This window comes from Mustela lutreola, chromosome 7 (assembly GCF_030435805.1).
Source record: "Mustela lutreola isolate mMusLut2 chromosome 7, mMusLut2.pri, whole genome shotgun sequence".
Lineage (NCBI taxonomy): Eukaryota > Metazoa > Chordata > Mammalia > Carnivora > Mustelidae > Mustela > Mustela lutreola.
Genome location: NC_081296.1, coordinates 59,311,775 through 59,327,910, shown reverse-complemented (window position 1 = coordinate 59,327,910; position 16,136 = coordinate 59,311,775). Strand labels below are relative to the sequence as shown.

At 37.1% G+C, this 16,136-nt stretch overlaps 1 protein-coding gene across 1 annotated transcript; it reads right to left on the bottom strand.

The window, feature by feature from the left end:
* Positions 1 to 256: 256 nt before the first annotated feature.
* LOC131837150 (olfactory receptor 4F6-like) lies at positions 257 to 1,198 on the bottom strand. The gene has a single exon (XM_059183402.1). It carries the CDS (start codon positions 1,196 to 1,198, stop codon positions 257 to 259), a length of 942 nt encoding a protein of 313 aa, XP_059039385.1.
* Positions 1,199 to 16,136: the final 14,938 nt, after the last annotated feature.

The following is a 16,136-nucleotide window of genomic DNA, read 5'->3' as shown; positions in this document are numbered from 1 at the left end:
CAAATATTAAGTTTACTTCAGAAAATCAGCTCAGTTTTCTATTCTCATCTCTCCTCTTGATGGAAGTAGGTAAAGTCAATTTATTCTCTGTGGTTAACAAAATAAAGTCACCTCTAACTAAACAATCAATTTATACAGGGGACCTTTGCTAAACTGCCACCTCCTAAAAGAATTCTTACCGTTGCAGTGATAACAGTCACATAACTTGCTGTGTTCTTGGTGAACCTGAAGCATGTTGTATGTGGATCTGCTCCATTCATTGTGAGATCCCACTAGGACCCACAATCCGTTTGCCCAGTCTTCTCATGGCCACTCTCATGTCTTTGTTTCTTAATGTATAGATGGCAGGATTCAAGAGGGGGGTGATAGAAAAGTCAACAATGAAAAAGTATTTATCCAATGATGTTGTAGGAAAAGGCCACACATAGAGAAACATGCATGGTGTAAAAACCAAAATCACTACAGTGATGTGAGCTGACAGTGTGACAAATGCTTTGGACAAGTCCCCTGAAGAACGTTTCCAGACAGTGACCAAAATGAAGATATAGGATATAATTAAAGAGAAGAAGGTAGCCATGGATATGAACCCACTGTTAGCGATGATTACAAACTCCAGCTTGTAAGTGTCTACACAAGTGAGTTTCATGACCCGAGGAAAATCACAGTAAAAACTATCTACTTCATTAGGGCCACAGAAGGGCAAGTTTATGACAAAAACAAACTGAGACACGGCATGAATTATCCCCACTATCCAGGCAGCCACTATAAAGGAAACACACATTTTGGGGCTCATGATGGTCAGGTAGTGGAGAGGCTTACAGATTGCAGTGTACCGGTCATATGCCATGGCTATGAGCACCACCATTTCACCTCCACCCACGAAATGAATAAAAAATATCTGTATCATGCATTTGGGAAAGGTAATGATGTTGCAGTTAGTGAAAAGGTTAGAGATCATTTTGGGGACTGTGGTAGAGTATAGACCTATATCAAGAAGAGAGAGGTTGGCCAATAGGAAGTACATGGGTGTGTGTAAATGAGAGTCGGTAATTACCATGAACACAATGAAGAGGTTTCCCAGGATAATTCCCATGTAGAATACAGAGAAGAACCAAAAGAGAAAAAGATGCATCTCCCATGAATTTGAAAGTCCAATCAATACAAATTCAGACACCACAGAGTCATTTGTTGCATCCATTGGTTCAATCAGTAGAGAAGATGCTGAAATATTCTAAAGGTAGAAAATAAGGCAGAAGTGATAAATATGGGAAGTGAACATTGATATGTTGTTTGCCCATCATTGATTTGTGTAAAATATGTTACATGTGTCTAATTTTGAAGTTATAACACCTACAGAGAGGGCAGGAGAAGGGAAGATTAAAAAAATAGAAATGAGGTAATAAAAAGTCCAGCTAGGGTGACAGGAAAGAAATCATATGAGAATAAGTAAGGCAGGTAAAATGGAGGAATTAGGAACAAAGAGTAACATCTGCCTGGTAGAGATTCTTTACCATGTTTATTTTGCAATTTTGGGCTTCTTCAGTCTTCTCCTTATATGTTTGAGAAAATGTTTTCTGTGTCTTAAATAGTCAGCTATGATTTGAATATTCAAACTCTTAATCATATTTGTGCACATGTATATACCATAGCAGAATGTACTGTCTGATTATTCTTTTACTTTGCACTGCAAAATTTCAGGCATTAATCACTCATGGAATAGTGAATAGTGACTAGCCAATGAATTTAAGAGTGTTGACTCTATGAGGACTCATAGCTTAAAATGAATAGGCTTAGTTCTCTGATAGTTTCCAGTATTGCCCCTGCAACCAGTGATTTGGAGAATTAAGATGTACCTTAAATTGGTAAAATTCTAAACCCCAGAGTGGCAGCAGACTCAGAAAAAGGGCTTCTCCTTACTTTGCTAGGATTGAGAGAGCATTTGTGTTTTTGATATATCTGTTCTAGCATTAGTGAGTAGCAATTCAAACAAAATATTTACTCATGATACACAAAAAGCATGTAAAAAATACAGGACTCCAGAGAGTCATGAAAGATAGAGGTCATGCAATCAGGTCTTCCAGTATTTGAAGCTGAGCTTAGCTAAAATGCTATTTGAGGGTGAGTAAAATTGCTGCAACTTTTTCAAGGGGAATATATGTTTTGACTGTGAATAGGTAGAAAGATGAAGATGTGTATATATAATCTATCATTATTTAAAGTGAAAAATTAAATGTACAATTAAAAGATACAATTAGATATGAGAAGATTCAGAAAGGGGAATTTGATAAGATTAGTTTCAAAATGAGTTTGGCCATTATAAATGATGCAAATTTACAGTTGTTGAGATGTCCACTAAATTATTAAGTAACAAAAATTTTTTATAAAGGACTATGTATTATGTGATGTGCTCATTATTATTATACACTACAAAAATATGCAAGTATTTTTGCAAGATCAACATTGCAAGATCACTTTGGATAATGACATTTTAGGTCATTTTAATAATAAAAACTATGATCATCAGTGTTTTGTAGTTTTCTAAATTGTCCATGTTTTTTTTTTTTTTAAAGATTTATATATTTATTTTAGAGAGTGAGAGGGAGATCATGAGTAAGCAAGGCGCAGAGGGAAAGCTTGAGAATCTCAAGCAGACTCCCTGCTGAGCACAGAAACCTGGTCATGTGTTTGAAATAAAAATTTGAAAAGGAGGAAACTGACCTATAAATACAGAGAAGAGACTGGTAGTTGCCAAGGGGAAGGTGGTGGGGTTATGGGCAAAATAGGGTAAAGAGGAGTGGGAGATGAAGGCTTCCTATTATGGAATGAATAAGTCACTTGGATAAAAGTTACAGCACAAGGAATAGAGTCAGTGATATTGTAGTAGCACTGTGTATTGATAGATGTTAGCTACACTTGTAGTGAGCATAATCAATAATAATCATGAAAAGGAAATGAAAGCAACAAGAGAAATAGGGGCAAGAAAAGGAAAAAGAATTCTGTGAAATATGACTGAAGTATGCATATATGTGACACAAGGTAATTATTAATTATTACCATTATTATTATTTTGGTACTAGTTTTTTACTTTAACTACTTCTGGTTAAACCAACATCTTTCAGCCAATAAATGACAATTCCTGGGTATGCTATGAAGAAAACCTTCATGCTTCATACCTAATTCCAACCAGAAGTGTACCTGCTTCCTTGTTTAGAGAACATTAATATATGTGAAAGAGATTTGGGTCAAGGAATATAAAATATTGGCAACTGGATGGCATTTTACAGAATGAGGATGTGTTTGTTATTTGTAATAGGCAAGTCCTACACCAAGAACAGGAAATGTATAATATAATACATTATTTACCTTGCCAACTGAAATTTCTTGTTCCTAATATTTCCTTATGTTTTCAGGTAAGACTGAAGAAATCTGTCTGAAGAGAAAAGCTAGAAATTTTTAGTGAAAACAGACTTACCAGTAACTCTTCATACTACTTTGTTTTGATTACCCTGCTTAAAGAGGATCTCATCTTTCTTTCTTTTTTTTTTTTCCTTTTCTTTTTCCCATTCATTTTCTCTTTTTTCTAATTTAAGCATAGTTGACATACAATGCAGCAAAAGTTTCAGGTGTACAGCTTAGTGATTTGACTAATGTTTAAACATTATGTTTTGTTCAGGACAAGTATAGCTACCATCTGAAGAGGATGCCATCTTTTGTTCAAGACTTACAAGAAATTACCTCTAATATTTAGTTAGTTTATCCTGAAATACTGTGTTGCTGCTTAGTGTATAAGGGAAGAGTGAATTTAAACCAGTTAATAATTTTTAGTTCTTTCTTTCTCTGATTGACTTATTTCACTTAGCATAATACCCTCTAGTTCCATCCACGTCACTGCAAATGGCAAGATTTCAGTTTTTTGATGGCTGCATAGTTTTACATTGTATATATGTACCACATCTTCTTTATCCATTCATCTGTTTATGGTCATCTAGGCTCTTTCCATAGTTTGGCTACTGTGGACATACCTTTCTTAGAGGTATGAAGACCTCTTAGACTTCTTTCTTAGAGGTATTGGAGAATCAGAAATTCTCTGAAAGCAGAGTCCCCTAAGAGTTGGTTGCTCTCCTTGCTGGATATTTTGGCTTTAACATTCAGAACATAGGAAGGATATTTTTCAAGTAGGCTATGCAGAAAATCAGATAGAACTTAGGTCTTTAGACTTTAGTGATTAAACATAGCCTCTCCTCTAAGAGGCCAAGATCAATAATTAAAACCATCCTAAAACTGAAAGCGTAGGAGGCAAATTGGTTCAAAACTCATTTTGCCAGTGTTCTGTCACTAATGTACCATACTCATGAATTTTCTTTTAATCTCTACTCTTAACCATCTTAGCTTGCTTCTCACAGAGGTTCTTTTCACAACCGATGGACACCAGTTCTACTAAGTCATATTCATTCTTATCATTCTCCAATTCTTGACCCATTCATTGGCTAACATCATTGGATGATTTGATCAGATGATCAAATGTGTCAAATGGAGGGAACTGACTCACCCCAGCTTTTCCTGCATTAAGGCAGAAAATAATTTCCATTGTTGTAATCTGTTGGAAGCATGGGTGGAAATGGAGTGGGCAAGACATATTTGGTACCCACAGTGGGAAAGACATATTTGGTACCCACCTAAGAGGATGAAGCAAGTGGTGAGAGATGCAAGATCCTTGAGATACCAACCCACCAAAGAGACATCATAAATATCAGTCATTTCAGAATATTCCTTAGGCTTCAGGCATAATTTTGTGATTAAAATAGAACACTGTTCAATAGACTAGAATAAGTAGATAGAGGAGGAAAGTATGCAAGTGGGAAAAAGGGAAAGAAAGTAGAATGGAAGTATAAGAAGATAGAGATTGCTGTGGTATTGCTCAACATTAGGAATATTTGTCTGACCTACCTGTTCTGTTCTTAGGTATGCAGCCGCATTTGTAGAAACTCAATACTTTTGATTTCCGCTGTGTAGTATAATCACCTCTCAGACAAAATATATGTCTCTTTCCAGTAAGAATACAGTTAATTAGTAGCAGTAGGTGGTAGTGACCTACTGATGTTTCTGAGATTTCAAATTATCAGCCTTATATTGATTTCTCTTGGGAACCAGGCCATGAGTTATGTTAATTGGCTCAAGAGAAAAATAGAAGAGTTACTTATTGATGGGAAGTAAGAGAAGATGCATGATGTTAGAGTATCTCCTGCTTATTTCGCAAGTTAATATTCTGGATGTGTGGGTGATAACTCATTTAAGACAGACTATGTGGAAACATGATCTTAGATTTACTGATTTGGGAAGACTGAGAAGTTTCTACATTTGTTGCAGATGTCCTCATTATGGAGTGAGATAGAGTGAGCCCTATGTATGAATATTTCTTTCCAGAACAAGCAAGAGTATTTATCCAAGGGGAACAATCCCATAAGCATACTAAATTGTTGGACAAATGAAAAGATAAAAATATACTATTCCAAATTAAATGTTAGCAAATTATGGCCCATGGGCCAAATTTGGACCATAGCCTCTTTCTCAAATTTATTGGAACACAGGCACATCCATTTGTTTATGTATTGTTTATGGCTTCTTTGTGCTACCAGAAGCAGAGTTGGCCGACATACGACCCACAAAGTCTTTGGCTTGTTCCATAAGAAGTTTGATGATACTACCCTAAATTAAGCTTTAGTTTTGGCCAGAAAACCCTGAGGTGGTAAATGAGTTTATTCCAGACACCTTAGGAGAAAAGAGAGGAGGTGGGGACCAGATGCTCAAGTACTAGTGGTGAAAGGTCCTGAACCAAGCACTGCCTCCACTTTAATTGTAAATATTAGTGATATTAAGGGAGTAAGAAAAACAAAAAGGAGTGCAAAGCTTTAATAATCAGGACAGTGACACAGGGAGTATCATGTGATTAGAACAAGATGTGCTTGTGATGTGCGTGTCGGCAGGGAGTATGTGGAGCACATGACCTTCAAAGATAAATGTTCCTCCTAAGTATTTACTCCCTGGATGAAGGAATTGAGCTGCAATGAGGATCTAGCTGTTTTCAGCCCAGAAACTTCAAAGGAGGCCCAATTTGCCAAACACTCTTTCTTTGCTTTTGAATTAGTCTCAGTCAGGGAGGCATGTGTTTATTAAATCTTATTTAGTCAGGTGTTATGAATTCCCACATTTATCAAGTTGGGCAGAAGAAGAGGGTATAGTAGAAGGATCATCCACAGTGATCTTCATCACTTCCTATATACTCAGGGGTAAAGATGCAGATGAAGGTCGAGAAGTAAGCTCATTGGAGTTCTATACAACATTCCCCAGATACATTGCACTCAGGACTGACTACACACTTGTAGGGCTGAACACAAAGTGAATATGTAGGGCTTTTTCTTAAAAAAATTATTTTTAATTTCTTGAGGAATCTCCACACTGTTCTCCAAAGAGGCTGCACCAACTTGCATTCCCACCAACAGTGGAAGAGGGTTCCCCTTTCTCCACATCCCCTCCAACACATGTTGTTTCCTGTCTTGTTGGTTTTGGCCATTCTAACTTGTGTAAGGTGATATCTCAATGTAGTTTTAATTAGAATCTCCCTGAGGGCTAGTGATGATGAACATTTTTTCATGTGTCTATAGCCATTTGCATGTCTTCATTGGAGAAGTGTCTGTTCATATATTCTGCCCATTTTTTGATATGATTGTCTGTTTTGTGTGTGTTGAGTTTGAGGAGTTCATTATAGATCCTGGATAAAAACAATCTGAGGGGTTGGAATTGGCGGGGGTGTGGGAGGTTGGGGTATAAGGTGGTGGGTATTAAATAGAGGACACAGATTGCATGGAGCACTGGGTGTGGTGAAAAATAATGAATGCTGTTATGCTGAAAATAAATTAATTAATTAAAAAATTATTAAACCAAGACACCAGTCTTTCCCATCCCTTCCTAAAAATTAAAGAGAAGGGAATGCTCCCAGACACATTCTACAAGGACAGCATAATTCTGATACCAAAGCCAAGTAAAGGTACTACTAGAAAAGTACAGGTCAATATCTCTGATGTATTTAGAGGCAAAAATTCTGAATTAAACTCTAGCAAACCAAATTCAGCAACATTAAAAGGATTATTCATGGGATGCCTGGGTGTTTCAGTTGATTGAGTGTCCAACTCTTGGTTCCAGCTCAGGTAATGATTTGAGGGTCATGAGATTGAGTTCCAAGTCAGTCTCCCCACTGAGTGGGGAGTCTGAGATTCTCTCCCTTTCCCTCTGCATCTCTCCCACTCACATGCTTTCTTTCTAAGATAAAATAAAGAAGTCTTAAAAAAAATAAAAAAGGATCATTCACCATGATCAAGTTGGATTTATCCCTGGGATATAAAAGGATAACTCAACATATGCAATTGACCAATGTAATAAATTACATTAATAGAATGAAAGAAAAGAATCATATGATTATCTCAAGAGATCATGAATGAGTACCTGTCAAATTAAATATTGTTTATGATCTTGCACGTTAGTCCCAATCCACACTTATATACAAATAATGATGTGAGGTAATGGGTTATTTGACAATCTATGAGATCTCAACCTCCCTTGGAGGTTCAGCTCAGACTGTTACATCTTAAAATTAGAAACAGATGATGAGGTAAATTGGGCTTAAATGAGGTAGACTTTCTCTGTTTTATTATATCAAAAAGATACACCCTCCTCTGCACTCACTCTGACTTAATGGTCCCCTTTAGAATTCAGTTATACTAACAAAGAAGTGGGGTGAGAATTGGGTAGTGGAGTGCAGAATAACTGCTCAGTTCAGCTCATTCATGTCTTTAAGAAATAATCTAGCTCTTACCCCAGAGAAGCTGGGCAATGTACTAAGTGCTGGGGTAAATCAGTTGTACTTGATTTCTATCAAGAAAGAATTCAGCCCATGCTTTATTTTCTGTTCACTCCCCTCCCTCTGCTCCCTGCCCATTTGTCAGGCACCATTTGATGAAGAGCAGTTCTCAGTGAGAGAACAGTCAGAGAAAAGCATAAGGAACCCAAGGCCAGTTTCACTGGCACTTTTCAACAGTTGCAATCCTCCCACCCTGTTACTCATCTCTGCCACTCCCTGTTTTCCTCTGGACCCACACGTTGGCATTAAAGGGCACAGGTGTACTTATTAGCTCATTCTTACATAGTCTTCTAAAAAGCATGGTACTGAAAATAGACCTCTATCTTATACAACCCACAAAATTTAACTTTGAATGAATTTAAGATGTAAATGTAAGACCTGAGACCATGAGAGTCATAAAAGAAAACTTGGGAAAAAAGCTTCGAGAAATGGTCTTGGTAACGATGTTTTGGAAATCACACTTAAAGTATAAGCAACAAAGTCAGAAACAAACATGTAGGACTACATCAAACTGTACTTCATTTCTGCACAGTACATCACTTGTGCATAGTGAAAGAAACCATGAACAAAGTGTAAAAACAACTTATGGAATGGTAAAAAGTGCTTGCAAACCATATATCTTATAATAGTAACCTCTCAAAGAGTAACAGGTCAAAAGTAAAAAAAAAAAATCAGTAAAAAATGGACAAGGGAATTGTGTAGGCATTTTTCCAAAGATACATAAATTGCCAACAAGTACTGAAAAATACTCATTGCTGGTCATTGTAGAAATGCAGATAAAACCCACAATGTGATATCACCTCATGCCTGTTAAAATGGGTATAATAATTAAAAAAAAAACAAGAAGTAAGAAATGCTGGTATGAATGTGGAGAAAAGGGAACCCTTGTGCACTGTTAGTAGGATTATAAATTGGTAAGTCCACTATGGAAAGCAGTATAAGAACTCCTCAAAACAAAAACAAAAACAAAAACACTAGGGCACCTGGGAGGCTCAGTGGGTTAAGCCTCTGCCTTCGGCTCAGGTCATGATCTCAGGATCCTGGGATCGAGTCCCGCATCGGGCTCTCCCCTCAGCAGGGAGCCTGCTTCCTCCTCTCCCTCTCTGCCTACTTGTAATCTCTCTCTGTCAAATAAATAAATAAAATCTTAAAAAAAAAAACTAGCATATGATCCAGCAATTCCACATATAGGAATATATTCAAAGGAAATAAAAACTAACTTGAAGAGATACCTGCACCCCTCATTCATAGCAGCATTAGTTACAGTATCCAAGACAAAAAGCAACCTAAGTGTCCATTGAAGAGTGAATAAAGAGTAATGATTCATCACTAGCCATCAGGGAGATTCAAATTAAAACTACATTGAGATATCACCTTACACCAGTTAGAATGGCCAAAATTAGCAAGACAGGAAACAACAAGGGTTGGAGAGGATGTGGAGAAAGGGGAACCCTCTTACACTGTTGGTGGGAATGCAAGTTGGTGCAGCCACTTTGGAGAACAGTGTGGAGAGTCCTCAAGAAATTAAAAATAGAACTTCCCTATGACCCTGCCATTACACTCTTGGGTATTTACCCCAAAGATATAGATGTAGTGAAAAGAAGGGCCATCTGTAGCCCAATGTTTATAGCAGCAATGGCCACGGTTGCCAAACTGTGCAAAGAACAAAGATGCCCTTCAATGGACAAATGGATAAGGAAGATGTGGTCCATATACACTATGGAATATTATGCCTCCATCAGAAAGGATGAATACCCAACTTTTGTAGCAACATGGACGGGACTGGAAGAGATTCTGCTGAGTGAAATAAGTCAAGCAGAGAGAGTCAATTATCATATGGTTTCACTTAATTGTGGAGCATATCAAATATCATGGAAGACATGGGGAGTTAGAGAGGAGAAGGGAGTTGGGGGAAATTGGAAAGCGAGGTGAACCATGAGAGACTATGGACTCTGAAAAACAATCTGAGGGTTTTGAAGGGGCGGGGGGTGGGAGGTTGGAGTACCAGGTGGTGGGTATTATAGAGGGCACGGATTGCATGGAGCACTGAGTGTGGTGCAAAAATAACGAATACTGTTATGCTGAAAATAAAAAATAAATTAAAAAAAAGAAAACATTAAAAAAAAAGAAAATAGCTAAAGATGTATGTTTTAGAAGTTCTCATAAAAAATCAATTGTAAAAATAAAAAAGAGTAATGATTATATATCATGGAATATTGTCCAATCATAAAAAACAATGGAACTCTACCATTTGTGACAATAAGGATGGACCCTGAAGGCATTACGGTAAGTGAAGTTAGTTGAGACAAAGACAAATACTGTATGATCTTGTTTATATATGGAACCTAAAACAAAAAGCAAAAAACACAGAATCTCAGAAAAAGATATAATTTGTGGTTATCAAAGGAGGGGAGGAGGGGGAATTGGAAGAAAGTAGTTAAAATGTACAAACTTATGGTTACAAAATAAATAGTAGGAATGTAATCTACAACACGTGACTGTTAACACTGCTGTGTGATGTGCAGGAAAGTTAAGAGGGTAAATCCTAAGAGTTCTTATCATGAGTAGAATTGTTTTTTTCTTTTTATTGTGTCTGCATGAGATGATGGATGTTTACTAAGTCTACCGGAGAATCATTTTACAATATATGTAATCAGGCCATCATGTTATACACCTTAAAAATCTTCAGTGATGTCTATTTCTCTATAAATCTGGAAAAATGCTCTTACAGGGCCCCCTTATCTGCAGGAGATACATCCAAAAGCTCCTGTAGCTGGAAACTGCAGATAGTCCCAATTCCTATATATACTGCATATTTTTCTGTGCATACATATCTATGATAAAGTTTAATTTATCAATTTGGCACATAAGAAAATAACAACAATAACTACGAATAGAACAGTTTTAAAAATATATTGTAATGAAAATTGTGTGAATGTGTTCTCTTTCCTTCAAAGTATTTGTTGGTACCCTACTCACCTTTATTGTTCTTGTGATGATTAGACCATTAAAAGGCTACCTGATGAGATGAAGTGGGTGAATGATGTATATAGGCAATATGACATCTTTAGGTTACTAGTAACATTCTGATGAGTCATCAGAGGAGTACCATCTGTTTAGAGATCACAACAGTTGTCCACAGGAACTGAAATTGCAGAAAGCTCAACTATGAATAAAAGAGGGTGCCTGGGTGGCTCAGTGGGTTAAAGCCTCTGCCTTCAGCTCAGGTCATGAGTCCACATTGGACTCTCTGCTCAGCAGGGAGCCTGCTTCCCTTCCTGTCTTTCTGCCTGCTTCTCTGCCTACTTGTAGTCTCTGTCTGTGAAATAAAATAAAATAAAATAAATCTTTAAAAAAAGAGGATTTCTGTATTTTTGTTGATCTTTTCTATTCTTTCTAGTCTCTAGTTCATTATTTCTGTTCTGATCTTTATAATTTCTTTCCTTCTTCTAAGTTTGGGCTTAGGTTGTTCTGTTTCTGGTTCTCTGGGGGTTATGCATTGGGGTGTTTACTTGAGATCTTTCTTTTTTCTTAATGGAAACATTTATCACTATAAATTTTCTCCTGATGACTACTTTCACAGCACCCCATAGGTTTTGTTATATTGTATTTCCATGTTCATTTGCTTAGAAATAGTTTTGATTTTTCCATTTGTTTCTTCTTTGACTCATTGGTTGGTCAGTGTTATGTTGTTTAAATGCCACATATTTGTAATTTCTTCAGGTTTCTTTCTGGTATTGATTTCTAGTCCAGATCATTATTGTTAGAAAATATATTTGGTATGATTTTAATCTTTTAAAGTTTTTTGCACTTGTTCTGTGACCTAACACATGATCGATCCTGGAGAATGTTCTATGTGCCCTTGAGAATTTGTGTTCTGTTGCTCTAATTCATGTTCTGTATATATCTGTTAGATGTATTTGGTCTAAAGTATTGTTCATGTTCAGTGTTTCCTCATTGATATTGTCTGATCTATCCATTGTTGAAAGTGGGATCTTGAATTTTACTATTGTTTTTGTATTGTCTACTTCTCCCTTCATATCTGTTAGTGTTGACTCTAGCTGTACTGATGTTCTGTGCATATCTATATGATTGTTGCAGCCTCTTGTTAAGTACCTCCCTTTATCATTACATCATGACCTTTTTTGTCTCTTGTTTGGACATGAAGTTTATTTCATCTTATATAGATATGGCTACTCCTGCTCTGTTTTGGTTTCCAACTGCATGAAGTATCTTTTTCCATACATTTACTTTGAGACTCCATATGTCCTTAGGTGAGGCTAGTCTCATGTACATGGGTTTTCTTTCAGTCATTTAGCCACTTACATCTTTTGATTGGAGAATTCAATATGCATATCTGTTTTGCAAATATTTTTTTCTCAGTCTTCTCATTCTGTTGGTATAATCTCTTGTGATTCAGAGTTTTTAATCTTAGGAAGTCCAGCTCATCAATGATTTCTTGATTGTGTCTTTGATGTATCTAAAAGGACATCACTGCTATTTTGCAAACTATACCAATATCAAATCATTATGTTGCACACTTGAAACTAATGTTATGTATCAGTTATACTTCAAAAAGAAAATAAAAAGTCTTCATCATATCCAAGGACATCCAAGTTTTCTCTTATGTTATCTTCTAGAAGTTTTATATATTTTTCATTTTAAATTTGGGTCTCTTATCCAGTTTGCATTAATTTTTTGAAGGATATAAAGATCTGTGTCTAGATTCTTTTTTTTTTCTTTTTTTTCATGTGCACATTCAGGTGTTTTAGCATTATTTGTTGAAGAGATTATCTTTGCTGCATTGTATTATCTTGTTCCTTTGTAAAAGGTCAGGTGAGTATATTTATGGGTGTCTATACTAAGTTCTGTATTCTGTTCCACTGATTTATCTTTTTTTATATGTATATGCCAATTCCACACTGTCTTAATTACTGTAGCTTCATGATAAGTTTTGATGTCAGGTAACATCAGTCCTTGAACTGTGTTCTTCAATATTGTGTTGGCTATAGGGGCCCTTTGCCTCCCCATGTAAATATTAGAATCAGTTTGTAAATACCTATAAAATAAATTGGTGGGATTTCTTCTCTCTGAGAAACTTATTTGAACTTTTCTTTTGATGGAGGTCTCCTGTCAAAATTCTCACATTTTTTATTTCTCTCAGGAAGTCTCTCTTTTTTCTTGACATTTGTAGAATAGTTTTTCAGGGTGCAGAATTCTAAGTCTATATATAAAATATCTATGTATTTTAGTACTCTAAATATTCTACCTTATTCTCTTCTTGCTTGCATGATGCCTGAGGAAAAGCTGGATGGAATTTATTGTTTGTTTGTTTTTTAAATAGGTAAGGTGAAGTTTTTCTCTGAGTTCTTCTAGGATTTTTTTCTTTATCTTTGATTTTATTTCACTCATAAATGATATTAGTGGCTGTGTTTTCAGGGAACATTTATCCAGCTTTGGATTTATGGATCTATGGTTTGGTGCATGACTTTAACCTGGGGGAAATTCTCAAACATTATTGGTTCCCGGATAGGACAAGATGGCGGGGAAGTAGGAGGAGGTGCCGCTTCAACCTGTACCCTAAAGTGATTACCTACCGAAGAATTCTGATCACCCATGAAACCAGCCTGAGATCAGAATTATACATGTCTGGATCTCTACGGGGGCAGAAGATGCTAATGGGCAGGTAAAGTGGAGTGGGAACATCGGACTAATATCGAAGATAAACAAAAGGGAGAGGGAGCCACCAGAGGTGACCTACTAGAAAGTAATACCCCAATATGAGAGTGCCCTGTGACTGGGGGCCAGCATTAACTTGGAGTTTGAAAGCACTCAAAAAGAGCAAAGTATTACAAGGGAGAAATTGTGGGAATTGGGGTGGCTAGAGACAGGGGATTAAGTCCCCGGACCCAGGACAGCCACGCTTGGTGCTGAGCCAGAGAGAGTGAGGCAGAGAAACCAGATCTTGGTCCCTGAGCTGCCAGCACGCCTGAGAACGTGTGGGGTCCAGCTCCCATGAGGCGCTGGGAGCCTCGCCAGCCAGCAGAAGCACAGCATTTTTACAGTTCCCACACAAGTGCTGTGCTGGGCTATCAGAGTCAGAGTCACACCCCATCCCCTCCCCTGAGAGAGGTGCATGCAGGCGCCAGCCCCATGCTCTCAAACCTGGAAAGACCATGCACTCCCAGCCCAGGCCAGTGGGAAAATCTCAGTGTGCAATCACTACATGGAACCTCTCTAGCAGTCCGGAGCTGCCCAGACAGCTGCCGCTGTTGTGGTTTTGGGTACAAGCATGAGTTCCTCTGTCCCCAGGGACCGGTACTCAGAATGTGCTCTGCCAGCGGCCCAGGGGGGACTTATGTGCTCTGCTGAACCCAGAAGGGAACAGAATGAGGCTTATCCCTGAGAGGGAGGTCTGGGTACAGTTTGGCTTTTCTCTAAACCTCCAAAAACCGTCAAAAGCTGTCAAGGCTAGAGAACAAAAACAAAAACAAACAACAACAACAAAAAAAATGAACAAACAAACATAAAAACCTCCAGAGAACAAAGCCTGAAAAACTGGTTTCATCAGAGCCCACCCCTCTGAGGGGGGCAGGAAGACTTAACAAAGGGAACATTGCCTGAAAACCCATGTTGCAGGCCACTCCCCCAGAAAGCCAAACAGGAAAAAAAAAAAAAAAAAAGAAAAGAAAAGAAAAGAAAGACGACAGGAGAACAACCACCACTACTTCATAGATACAACTTTTATTTTTAATTCATTCCCACTATTCTGATTCATTTTTTTAATATAGATAATTTTTAACCTATTTACCATCACAGTGAGATGTCCAGTACTTCAAATTCCAAAATAACCTTTTAACATGAACTTTTTGATACTTATACCCGTGTTTTTCTTTTGCTTTTCTATTTTTATTTTTTTTTATAATTTTAGTTTAGTTTAGTTTAGTTTATACTTTTTTAATTTTTATTTTTTAACATTCATATAGAGTTAAACTTCAACGTAATGCCCTTTTCCCAATCAATGCTACCCTTATAGGCAAACCAATTTTTAATCCCCCTTTATCTTAGGAAAGTTGAGTCCTTTAACAAAGATATCAAGATACATCCAAGAAGAATCAAAATAACCTTCTTCAGAAATGTCTGTTCATGTCCTCTACCCATTTCTTGATTGGATTATTTATTCTTTGGGTGTTGAGTTTGCTAAGTTCTTTATAGATTCTGGACACTAGTCCTTTATCTGATATGTCGTTTGCAAATATCTTCTCCCATTCTGTCAGTTGTCTTTTGATTTTGTTAACTGTTTCCTTTGCTGTGCAAAAGCTTTTGATCTTGATGAAATCCCAATAGTTCATTTTTTCCTTTGCTTCCCTTGCCTTTTGCGTTGTTCCTAGGAAGATGTTGCTGCGGCAGAGGTCGAAGAGGTTGCTGCCCGTGTTCTCCTCAAGGATTTTGATGGATTCCTTTCGCACATTGAGGTCCTTCATCCATTTTGAGTCTATTTTTGTGTGTGGTGTAAGGAAATGGTCCAATTTCATTTTTCTGCATGTGGCTGTCCAATTTTCCCAGCACCATTTATTGAAGAGGCTGTCTTTTTTCCATTGGACATTCTTTCCTGCTTTGTCGAAGATTAGTTGACCATAGATTTGAGGGTCTATTTCTGGGCTCTCTATTCTGTTCCATTGATCTATGGGTCTGTTTTTGTGCCAGTACCATGCTGTCTTGATGATGACAGCTTTGTAATAGAGCTTGAAATCCGGAATTGTGATGCCACCAACGTTGGCTTTCTTTTTCAATATCGCTTTGGCTATTCGAGGTCTTTTCTGGTTCCATATAAATTTTAGCATTATTTGTTCCATTTCTTTGAAAAAGATGGATGGTACTTTGATAGGAATTGCATTAAATGTGTAGATTGCTTTAGGTAGCATAGACATTTTCACAATATTTATTCTTCCAATCCAGGAGCATGGAACATTTTTCCATTTCTTTGTGTCTTCCTCAATTTCTTTCATGAGTACTTTATAGTTTTCTGAGTATAGATTCTGTGTCTCTTTGGTTAGGTTTATTCCTAGGTATCTTATGGTTTTGGATGCAATTGTAAATGGGATTGACTCCTTAATTTCTCTTTCTTCTGTCTTGCTGTTGTTGTAGAGAAATGCAACTGATTTCTGTGCATTGATTTTATATCCTGACACTTTACTGAATTCCTGTATAAGTTCTAGCA

Excerpts from the sequence above, each read along its gene's own strand:
- LOC131837150 (XM_059183402.1), bottom strand. The coding sequence starts at position 1,198 with ATGGATGCAACAAATGACTCTGTGGTGTCTGAATTTGTATTGATTGGA.